At 60.0% G+C, this 10,762-nt stretch overlaps 1 protein-coding gene across 1 annotated transcript; it reads left to right on the top strand.

Annotated features, from left to right (window-relative positions):
* The first annotated feature begins 5,203 nt into the window (after positions 1-5,203).
* Positions 5,204-9,995, top strand: CRABP2 (cellular retinoic acid binding protein 2). Its single transcript, XM_079761647.1, has 4 exons — positions 5,204-5,394; positions 8,657-8,835; positions 9,030-9,146; positions 9,618-9,995. The coding sequence occupies exons 1-4, from the start codon at positions 5,325-5,327 to the stop codon at positions 9,666-9,668; spliced, it is 417 nt and encodes a 138-aa protein (XP_079617773.1). The 5' UTR covers positions 5,204-5,324; the 3' UTR covers positions 9,669-9,995.
* Positions 9,996-10,762: the final 767 nt, after the last annotated feature.

Genomic DNA, 10,762 nt, shown 5'->3' with positions numbered 1-10,762 from the left:
TCCCCAGACTTGTCACAGCTACAGCCTTCTCCCTCGTGCCCTGGACTGCCAGGGGTTAAAGGGCCAGGGCAGGGCAGGAGGTGGGATCAGCAGAGGAGTCTGGCCCCGTCACTAGATCATAAAAGACAAGAGGAGTTGAACCGCAGGTCATGTTGCTGATTGACTTCTCCATCCAGCAGTTCTGCCCTCGAGGGGAGAAGGAGCCACAGCTGGCCAGGGTCAGGCCCAGGTCTGTCCAGCTTTAGATGTGGACTGCCCCCAGCAGTCCCAGCCACACTAGGTCCCCATCTCTCCCCGGAGGTTCTCTGAGAAGCAGGGAGGCCAGGAGAAAGGGGGGTCAAACTGGTGCCTTTCACTGTAGTAGGAAAGGAAACAGCAGGGGCCTGAGTGGGGAAAAAGATCACACACACACACCCTGATGCCCGACTGGCAAGGAAAAGAGAAGCAAAGACCCCAGGGTCAGAGAATAAGATCAGTGCGGCAGCTGCCAGCACCTGTTTGGGGTCTCCAGGCTCTTCAATGACTACCTGTGTAATGCCCCTCCCACCCCCTCCCACCCCCGCCACCCCCGCCAAGAGGCCAGCAGAGCCAAGGGCCTCTTTCAAGGGACAGAGATTCAGTCCAGACACATCCTTGGTCCGTTCATCCCCACCTCCTTTTGTCTCCCTTGCTCTTCCGTTGGTTCAGCCTGACCTGCTCAGCGTGCTGGCCCAGCCCTGAGGAGAGCATTGGCAGCTGGAGCTGGGAACCAGGTAGCAGAGCCAAAAACAACAGAGGAGCCGCCTGGCTGCCTCGCCCAGATGCTGCGCAGCCCATTCCCAGTCTAACTGTAACACCTCCTATTGCAGCTCCTACCCCCTGTGGTTCTGGCCCTCCCGGGCCACACCTGCCTCCTTTGCCAAGGCCTGGAGCTGGCCCTAGAGGTCGGCCAGGTGTTCTTTGAGTCCAGCTGCCCATACCTTCCCTAGTTCTCATGGTCTCTCCCCAGCACCCAAAGGCTTCTGGGAAATGAGTTGCCTATTTTCTGGATCTCTGGCCCCACCTCCCAGCTTGCACGTCAGCTTGCTGGAAGTTCTTTTTGATCCCATCCATCCTGCTCAATGGCAATTTTATTTGGGAGAGTCAGAGCCTTATCAGATTTGAAAAGGGCTGGGTCCCTGAATCCAGGGAGACAGGGATGGAGCATTCCCATTGGTATGATCAGACCAGACCAGGAGGCAGGATGCTCAAGTCCACACTGTGCTAAGTGAAATACGGAGGGTTTAGGGAGACCAGGAGACACAACTGTTCCGGCCCAGCCATTCCCAACTGTTGGGTTTGATGGAATAATTGAATCAACACCCCTCCCCTGGGAACTGACCTTTAGGCCACTTCACCATGGGCATTCCCTTCCACTTCCATCACGTTCCATTTGCTAAGACCACATTCCACTTGCTAAGACCATTATCCTTCCCCTTTGGACCTTCCTAGGATCCGGACCGCCCAGAGAATGCTCCGCCCAGAAAAAAGCCTGCCTAGAGTCCTTTAAAACCTCTGACTCCCTGTCCCTGGGTGCTGGCGCCATTTGGGGGCTCAGCCCATCTGGTATCCAGATGACCTAATAAATTTAAAATCCCTCACCACGTTGGCTGCATGCGTTCTTCCTTCGGCAACCCTAACACCAACTCCTTTTTTCCACTCTCAGACCTTCTGCCCTCTGTTCAGGTCCTGCCTTCTTTGCTACCCCTACAGGGAGTCCCAGAGACTCCAGGCCCACCCCCACCTGGGTTTCATTTCTACACGACTCCCAGCCAACAAACTCTCTGACCCAACAGATGCAATAACACGGCTCAGGGTGAGGCCCTTCCACAGTGCTGAATTTGGCCAGAGCTTCTCTTTGGCCCCAGTTGGGGGTGAGGGTGAAGGGTACATGACTCTCCCACTCTTCCCATTCCTCCCCCCACCCAGCCTCAAGGGAGTGATAGAGAGGGGTGGGGGCGTCTCCTTTTCCCAAGGCCCAGACCCCTTAATCAAGCACACAAGATATCCACTCTCCCTCACACTTCTCCAGCCATGCAGATGCCTGCTCACCTCCATTCCTTCTGCTGCAGAACCAGCCACCTTCCTCTTAGCCATACTGCAATGGAGCAGTCCCAGAATGTTCCTTTCCTAATTCTCTCTCTAGCCTGTTTCCTCCTCACCCCACCCCATCCTGCCTCTGTTCCCCCAGCTTTTCTCACCAACTTTGCACCTTCCCCAACTTGAGTCTTCAAATTCCTGGGAGAGCCCCAAGAGGGATATGGCCAAGGCTCCCAGAAAGGGGGAGCGGGTTGCCCCCACCAGATCTGGTCGTAATTAAAAGACCAGCGACATTGAGAAATTCCTTATTGATCCCGGCCGGAAATTAGAGCCAGTTGTTTGGGACTGAGCGACTGATGCTGACTAAGCTCCTCCCCATTGCCAGGTTCCCTGGCTCCTCTCTCCTAGGCTCCCCCCACTCTCCATTCTCCTTCCATTAGCCCCCTTTCCCCTTACCACCCCCACGCCAGCCGTCTCATCCCATTCCCTTTCTTTGACTCCCTTCCCCAGCATCTTCCCTAAGCTCCACACCCACCCACCCCACCTCACCCCTGCACTTTACAACGGGTTAAGGGTTAACGGGGCTGCTGGAGGCTGAGACCTCCAGCCTAGCTTGCTCAGCACCCTCCTCCAGACCCCTGGACCACCTCCCTCAGCCAAGGTTGGGGTGCAGGGGCTGGAGCTCAGGCCCAGAGCTGCCAAACCACAAACACATCTGGAAAAAATTCCCTTCCCAGCCCGACTTCCCTTTGTCTTCTGTCTTTTTGGAAATTCTGGCCGGCTAGTCAGTGGGGGGAATGAGGAAGTAAAGGGAGGGGAGTGGGCCCAAGGCCTCCCTGCCCCCACCCCAGGGAGCTCCTGTCCAGCCTCCCCAGTGTCCTCAGCCAGACCACGTCCCTCCTTCACGCTACGGTAGGTCTCGGCTCCCTGGTCCAGGGGATCATCTTCTGGGCGAGGTTTTAACATCCTCAGTGACCAGGCTTGTGGGGGCGTGGGCCGCCCCGGCCCTTCTCTTCGCAGTAGGCTGTCTATTGAGCAGGAGACTGGACTGTTCTGGCTGGGGGCTCAGGAGGGCTGGCGTGGAGCGGAGGTGGACACAGTGATTTGGGTGGAGGAGGTAGGGGGCAGTGAGGGGGAGGGAGGCGGTGGGAGTCTGGTTTCAGCCATGTTCCCTCCCTTTGGCTGGGAGCCCGATTTCACTGTCAGAACCTAATCCCTCTCCCTTTACCTACAGCACTGCTGGAGCCGCGGGCGGGGGAGGAGCAGAGGCAGAGCCTGCAACTCCGGGGCCAAACATCCCCCCAGGGACGCCCCCTCCTTGCTACCACCTCGGCTTTTGTCTGTCCTTCCTCGGCGATCTCTACTTGCTGCCCTCCGCCTTCCAGAAGCCCAGCCCTCCCCACCCCAAAATAAGCTCCTCCGCCAAAACCAGACCCCTGCACCAGGCTGAAGCCTCCAGCTCCCTTCTTTAAACCCGACAAGTGTGTGAGGTACCGCTGCGCGAGGCCCCAGCCAAGAGTCCTTTCTACAGTCTGCCCTCCATCTCTCTTGCTCCAGCGTCAACTCCATGCATTTCCCCCTGCACATCCATTATTCGGAGAGTCCCCTCCTTCGGGCACAGAGGCTCCACCCCCCCAGTGCGTCCTCCAGTCCTTATCCTTTGGCTCTAGGCCTCTGGACTCCCCCCAGCTAAGGCCCCCCAACCCTCTAGACGGGCCCAGGGCTCAGAATCTCAGAGCCTGTCCTCTGCTCCACCCACGGCCACGCTGGCAGGGAGAGACCAGGGCTGGGGCCAGATGTGGGCTTTCTCGTCCCCGCCTCGGAAGGAGCTGGAGGCTAGTCCAGGAAGGGTGGCGGGGGTGGGGACGCGCGGGCTGCAGGGCCCTGGGCGCCGATTCGCCAAAGGCACCTGAGCTGCAGCGTCCCCCCCGCGCGCGGGACAGACCCCGCCCGCCCCGCCCGCTCCCGGCGCGGCATCCCGCCCCGCTCCGTCCCTCGGCTTGGGCAGTCTCGGGTCTCCAGCCAGGCTCTGAGGCTCCCAGCCTGGCCTCCATTTCTGCTCCCCGGCGCCCCCGCCCGGCCCTCTCCGTGGGGGTCTCTGCGGGAAGCCATGCCCTGCCCCCTCCTTTGATCTCACACTTCAAAGCCTCTCCCTAAGGGGCGGCCGCTCCTTCCGCCCGTTTTACGGCTGAGAATGGTGACACCTGAGACCCTGCTCCGCCTCCTCCCTGGGGCACCCAGCCTCCTTCCCACCTCGGGGCTCCGCGACGGCCCCCGCCTCTCCCAGCGCCTCCTGCGATCCCCTCGGGGGTCTGCGGAGCCGAGCGGCGGAGAAAGCGCCTCCATCCAGAGGTCGTGTCCAGCGATCGGCTGTGACCTCTGCCCTCCCCAGCCCCGCGCCGGGGGCTCCTCCTTAACCCTTGGATGCGCGCCCTGCACTTGGAGAGGGACGGGTCTCCCTGCGCCAACTTCCAACGTCCCCAGCTGGCACCGGAGCCCGAAACCCCGCGGGGAGGCGGAGGGGGTGCTGCCCGCTTCCAGCCCCTTCGAGTCGTCCCAGCAGGGGGCGTCGTGGCCTCAGCGAAGAGCCTACCCAGAACCCCCGGGGCCCCTAGCGGGTCTCTGAGTTCCGAGTGGTCACTGGGGATCCAGTTCAGGCTTCACGGGAGCCGAGCTAGGGCGCGCCTTCTCTCCTCCAGCTCCCGCTCGCGAGCAGGATGCCTCCAGGTTCCGACACCAAGGAGTTGGGGAGATGTGGGGAGCCCGCAAGACACGACCCTGGGGTTCGCCCTGCAAGACCTGAGACCTGAGCATCTGCGCCCGGGGCCTGGCGCCCCACGCCCCCCCTGGGCTGAGGGGCCAATCGGAGTCCTCGCTCTCCGTCCGCTTCCCCATCCAACCGCGGGCGCGGGGCGAGCGACCCCGGTCCCCAGCCAACCCTGGTCCCGCCCACGGGGCCAGACAGGAGGCAGGGGGCTGGGGGCTGGGGGCTGTGATGCGGGGCCAGGGCTCGGGGCCCCCCAGGTGGGGTGGAAGGCGGGGCGGGAGGAGGGGCCACCTCGTTTTTTTGGGCAGGGGCGGGCCCGCACCGGCTATAAAAGCTGCCCGCGCGGGCACCCCGGCCAGCTTCGGGGTTGTCCTGGGACGTGTCCTGCTGCCCGAGCCTCACGGTCCGGCGAAGGCGGCGGCCGCATCTTCGGACTGAAGGGCTCACCGTCCAGGGCTCCCGCAGAAGAACCGAAGGGTCCGCCGCCAGCGCCGCCGCCATGCCCAACTTCTCCGGCAACTGGAAGATCGTCCGATCGGAAAACTTCGAGGATTTGCTCAAAGTGCTGGGTAAGGAGATTTTCAAGGGCCCCGGGAGAGGAGAGAGGGGGTGAGGGAGTATTCGGAGGTGAGTAAGAGGAAGAAAGGAAGGGGGGGGGGGCAGAATCAGGGCTCAGGAGGCTAAGCCCCTGCATCCCCCAAGAAAAGGGGCCTGACCCCTGGGTCCCGGGGTGCGGGGCCGGGACACCTCACTCCTGCTCTCTCTGGCGGGGCGCCCACCGGTGCCAGCTCCTGCAGTGACTCAGCCTGTGAATCAAGCAGAAACCAGAAGCACGAGGTCGGTGTCCCTTTGGGTGGGGAAGAGGGGCTCTCCAGTTCAGAAGCTGCAAACCCTGCATCCAGGCAGGGAGCCTGGGGCCCTCCCCCCCCTCCCCCGCCCCAGCCCCTCGGAGACATCCTGGCCTCCTTCCCTTGTCCCCACTGGTAGCCCAGCCCAGGCAAGTTCCTCCCCCACGTGCTGCTCTCCACCCACAGGTGACCGCCAGCCCCCGCGCCCCCCTGATCCTCCTTCCTTCCCCCTTCAGCACTTTCCACTCTGCTCCCTCTTCACCCCCATCTGTGAGACAAATATTTTCCTACAGCGAGTTCCAGAAACCTAAAATTGCTCTAGATAATTATCACTTTCTTCGATTTCAAGAAATGGCTTTGTGTGGAACTCTCCCCTCGCCCTCCCTTTCCCCCAATCTGAGTTCTCGTCTCCCTTCTCCCTGGATACCCACGACGGCCCAGCTGGCTGTGCTGGTTAAAGGCAGGGAAAACTGTACCCACCCAGAGGGCCCTGCCCAACTCTTATGTGCCCTCTGTCTGGGGAAGGGGTGAACGCTAGGAAATGGCTGGAGGGGGTGGGGGGCTCTGGGAAGAGATGGAGATTCGCTAAGCAACTGGGGAGCCCTGGAGCCATCCATTTCAGGACTGAACAGAGAAAACCCAGTTGGGCTGGGTGGGGAGGGGCACCTGGTGTGGGGCCAGGAGCTGTAGGGGTGAATCTGAACCTAGGAAGGGTCCGGAATGTTATCCGAAAAGCAGGGATTTCCAGCATTCCTTGCTGTTGGTTCTTCTTGCAGTCTAACCACAGTACTTCTGGTCATGTCAGTCTTTCTTGATTCGCCCTTGCTGCAATGAAAGACCAAAAGGATAGGAAACTTCCCTTCAGAAAGCCTAGGGGTCATTCCCTCCCCAGCTCCGGATTTGGCTCCTCTCCCCAGTGGACGAGGCACCCCCAGGACCCAGCTGGAGAATAAGACCCAAAGCCCAACCCTGTTGTCCGTCTATCTTCGTCTGTTTGTCCTCCCTGCAGGGTCTCTCAGAGCCACGTGCCCTCCTCGGGTCCTGCTGGGAGACAGATTGAAAACAGACCCATTAACACAGTCCTGAGTCAGCCAAGGTTGGCCGAGGCTGGGCCCAGCTCCACAGGCAGCAGAGGCTGGCTGGAGGGGCGTCTCCCCTGAACCCCGCAGCCTTGCCTCCACAGGAACCTCCGTCACTTCTCCCCCTCCTTTGCCCTAGCCAAGGGTCCCTCTCCTGTGAGGGATGCTCAGGTGCTTGGAGGATAACTGTCCCATGCAGTGTGATGGCCATGGCATGTAGGAGGCTCTGCTCCTGTAACAGGAAAGATGGGTGTTAGATAGCAGGATGGACTTCCCAGGCAGCAAAAGAGTGAAGTCGTCTTGGTGCAAGAAGATGGAGTGGGACGTGCCTCCTCTCCCCAGGCAGCTGGACCTGGGACCTCAGCCATTTCTCCCCGGGCCTGAGACCAGCAGTCAGGATCTGGGCTCCTGGGCTCCTGAGGGCCAGGGCTCTCTCCCTCCAACTCCCTCTTTCTGGCCCAGAGTGGGTGTGCCGTGGTGCCAGGGGGAAAGAGGATTTGTTTGTCTAGGAACCCAGGTCTAGAGGAGGGACAGGGAGTTTGGGCCGGATCAGGGGTAGGGGAATCCCGCTCACCGGGCCCAGCCCAGCTTGGCCCCCTCCTTCCCACCAATTGCTTCTCTGAGGGATTCTGCTCCAGTCAGGGCAGGAGGCTAGGCCAGGCAAAGTGGTGTGAGGTTCAGACCTGGGCCCTGGCCAGAGGTGCCTCCCCGCCTGCTTGTCTTCTGTCAGGGGGGTGCTCTCTCCTGGCTCCCCCACCCCTCTTAATAATTGGGGAGCAGAGAGCAGGGGTCCAGTCTGGGAAAGGATATGCGGACAGGCACGGGGACTCTGAATGAGAAGCACTTACCACTGAGGTGGGGAGGGTGATCCTGGAGTCAGGGACACATCAGGGGAGCGGAGGGCAGTACCCCTTTCTGTCCCGTGAAGGGTGAAGGGCGAAGGGCAGGCGTGGGAGCCTCCCAGGAGGGCAGGTGAGCAGGAGTCTGGTGCAGAGAATGCCTGCGCCCCAGCTTCTTCTTTGCCTTCCTTTTATCAGTGAAAGTACCTGCAACAGTAAGACTGTTTCTTAAAAACTCAAAGGTGTGCCTGGCACTGGGTGCTAGGTCCTAAACACACCTCCCTCATCCCACTTGCCAGGCTTTGGAAGAAACTATTGTCTCTGTTTTACAGTTGAGCAATCTAAGGCTCAGATAAGTTAAGCCATTTGCCTAGGGTCACCCAGCCTACAAAGGGAGGCCGAACCAGGTGGAAATCAGGCCCAATGGATCTTACTCCAGAGCCTTTCGCTCCCCAGCTGTGGCTACCTCTTCTCCTGCTGAGAATCCCTGCCCCTTCTCCTGTTGGGGAGGGACAGAGATTGGGCCAATGAAGGCCCACCTAGCGCCAGACAGGGGAGGGGGTAGCACAGCGGGGGAAGTGGTCCCTCCCTCCAGTACAAAGTGGGGAGGCCTGGCCTGGGAGGGCCTGTCCTGCACACGGGCAGCGCTGAGGACACAGTGGCTCTAATGAGCCTACCCAGCAGCGGGTCTCAAGTAGGGTAGACAAAGGGCCAAAACGTGAGGTGGACAGAGCCAAGGTGAGCCCATAGCAGGATGCCTGCTGGGTGAGGGGAATGGGGAAACGTGCCCCTGAGCTGAGTCTCGGGGGGGGGGGGGGGAAGGGGGCTAATCTAGGACTGCTGACTCACCCAGGTGGGGTGGCTGCTAGGAGCAGGATCCTGAAGGGCAGGCACTGCCTCTCTGCCCTCCTCCCTAAACCCCACCATTCCTTAGGGCTGCACCCCCTGCCCTGTCCTTCATGAACTTTCTTGGAAACTAGCCAGACTGCTCCAGCTGTCTCATGGGGAGGGTGTAACAGAGGTGCCCGGAGCACCCCAAAAGGCGAGCCTCTCTCTCCTCTGCAGGGGTGAATGTGATGCTGAGGAAGATCGCCGTGGCTGCCGCATCCAAGCCCGCGGTGGAGATCAAACAGGAGGGAGACACTTTCTACATCAAGACCTCTACCACCGTGCGCACCACGGAGATTAACTTCAAGATTGGAGAAGAGTTCGAGGAGCAGACTGTGGACGGGAGACCCTGTAAGGTGAGTGCCAGGGAGGAGTCCCTCAGGATCATGGCTTCCAGTGCCCTGCCTCTCAGCATGCCGTTTTCTAGTCTTTTCCTGGATCCCTTTCTCTTTTTCTAATGGAGAAAGTCCCTAGGTAGTGGTGGTGGGTAGAAAGGGGGTACCTTGTCCCTGATGGGGGCGCAGCTCACTTGGCCACGTCTCCCTTGCAGAGCCTGGTGAAATGGGAAAGTGAGAACAAGATGGTCTGCGAGCAGAGGCTTTTGAAGGGAGAGGGCCCCAAGACCTCCTGGACCAGGGAACTGACCAATGACGGGGAGCTGATCCTGGTGAGTCCGGCCTCCTCCCAGCGAAGCGCAAGCCCTCTGCTGCCTCGGGGGATGTTCTGGGGCGCTCCGGGGTGCAGAGGGTTCGAGGACAGTCATGGTTGGTGTCCCACGTCCTGATGGGGCTGCTGGGGTGTGAGCAAGCTGTCCCTGGCCACACAGTGCCCTCACGCAAGTGAGAAATGGCGCCCCCTCTGAGTGGAACAATGGACCTTCACTGAGAGGTGCCAGCAGTTCTCCAGGGGAGCTCCCTGGCTTAGGGATGAGGATATAGGGTAGACCCCTCGGGCTCTGGTGCCATCTTCCCTCCCATGATGCCCAGGCATTTTGGGGACCAGCTTCTGACTGTTGGTCCTGAACCAAGACGCAGGTTTGGGCCTAGAGACAGAGTTCCTTTGTTCAACCCTCCTCCTCTTCCCAAGCCACAGGGCCGGGGGCCTCCCAGGCTAACAATGACTTCTGTCCTCCTTCCAGACCATGACGGCGGATGACGTGGTGTGCACCAGGGTCTACGTCCGAGAGTGAGTGGCTGTGGGTCTGACAGCCCATCCCCAGCCCACGCTCCTGCTTCACTGCCCAGTGGGCCGCCCCTCCCCCATTCCTTCTAGGCTAGCTCTCCCCTTCACCCGTGCCACCTCCCCAGGGTGCTGGGATGCCTCCTGCAGGGGCTCTGCTTTGTTTTTGCCCCTCCTCCGCTCCCCTATACCAACAAAGAGGGATGGATTGCAGGGGCCCAGATCACCCATTTTGGAATCACTCCCCTCACCCCCCAAATAGGCAGTCCCAGCCCCAAACCAGCCCAGACCATCTCTTTCCGTGAGGGGACCTGAGGGCCTGAGAGGGAAAGACAGCCCTCTGGCTTCTACTTTGTCCCTGTAGCCTATACAGTAGAGAATATTTATTGGTTAATTTTATTAAAATGTTTAAAAAAAATATAACTTGTCTCTGGCTCATTGGAAAGATGTGTGGGAGCTGAGGTTTCAGTAGCAGGGATATGAGTTATGATCCTTCCCTTCATTATTCTCACCACCACCCCTTCATTTGCTGCTGAATCTATGACCATCACCCCCACTTCCCCTCCTCCAACCTCCTTGGTCCCCTCCCCCCTGACTTCCAAGGTCACCAGGGCCTCATCCCCCTGACCTCTCAGAGGGGCGCTTGACCCTGAGGAGCTGATTCCTATCTTCTCCCACCTTCTCCACAAAGGTGACCCAGTTTCCTCCTCCTCCTTCAATTGTTCCTTCTCTCTCCTCCAACCTCAGTCTGTGGGCGACCCCAGGCCTGGCCTCGGCCTCCCACACATTCCCGATGAGCTCATCGATGGCCCCAGGCTGGCCTTGCTCATGCCCGGGTAGGTCTCTGTGTCGGAGACAAGCAGGTCTCTGCCTTGGGATCTCTCACATCCCCCTTCTGCCCTGGCTCCTAGACCTCCCAGGCCTCTTGGATCCTTCTCCCGCCCGTCTTCCTGAACCTTCACACTCAAGTCTCTACCGCATCTTCCCAAATTCCATCCTGATCTCAAATGCCTGCCCTCCTTCCCAGGCCACGATGTAGAGAAATGAGCACAGGTGTTGGAATAAGAGAGCTTTGGATCCTGGTTCTGCCACGTGCTATTTGCG

Source organism: Cnephaeus nilssonii (genome assembly GCF_951640355.1).
Source record: "Cnephaeus nilssonii genome assembly, chromosome: 21".
Taxonomy (NCBI): Eukaryota; Metazoa; Chordata; class Mammalia; order Chiroptera; family Vespertilionidae; genus Cnephaeus; species Cnephaeus nilssonii.
Note: the sequence above shows the minus strand (reverse complement) of the source record. Positions and strands in the feature narration are given on the sequence as shown.

What these genes read in the sequence shown, in the direction of transcription:
- CRABP2 (XM_079761647.1), top strand. Translation starts at nt 5,325, where the DNA reads ATGCCCAACTTCTCCGGCAACTGGAAGATCGTCCGATCGGAAAACTTC. An exon ending in GGATTTGCTCAAAGTGCTGG is followed by an intron (nt 5,395 to 8,656) that starts GTAAGGAGATTT and finishes TCTCCTCTGCAG; the next exon opens with GGGTGAATGTGATGCTGAGG. An exon ending in ATGACGGGGAGCTGATCCTG is followed by an intron (nt 9,147 to 9,617) that starts GTGAGTCCGGCC and finishes TCCTCCTTCCAG; the next exon opens with ACCATGACGGCGGATGACGT.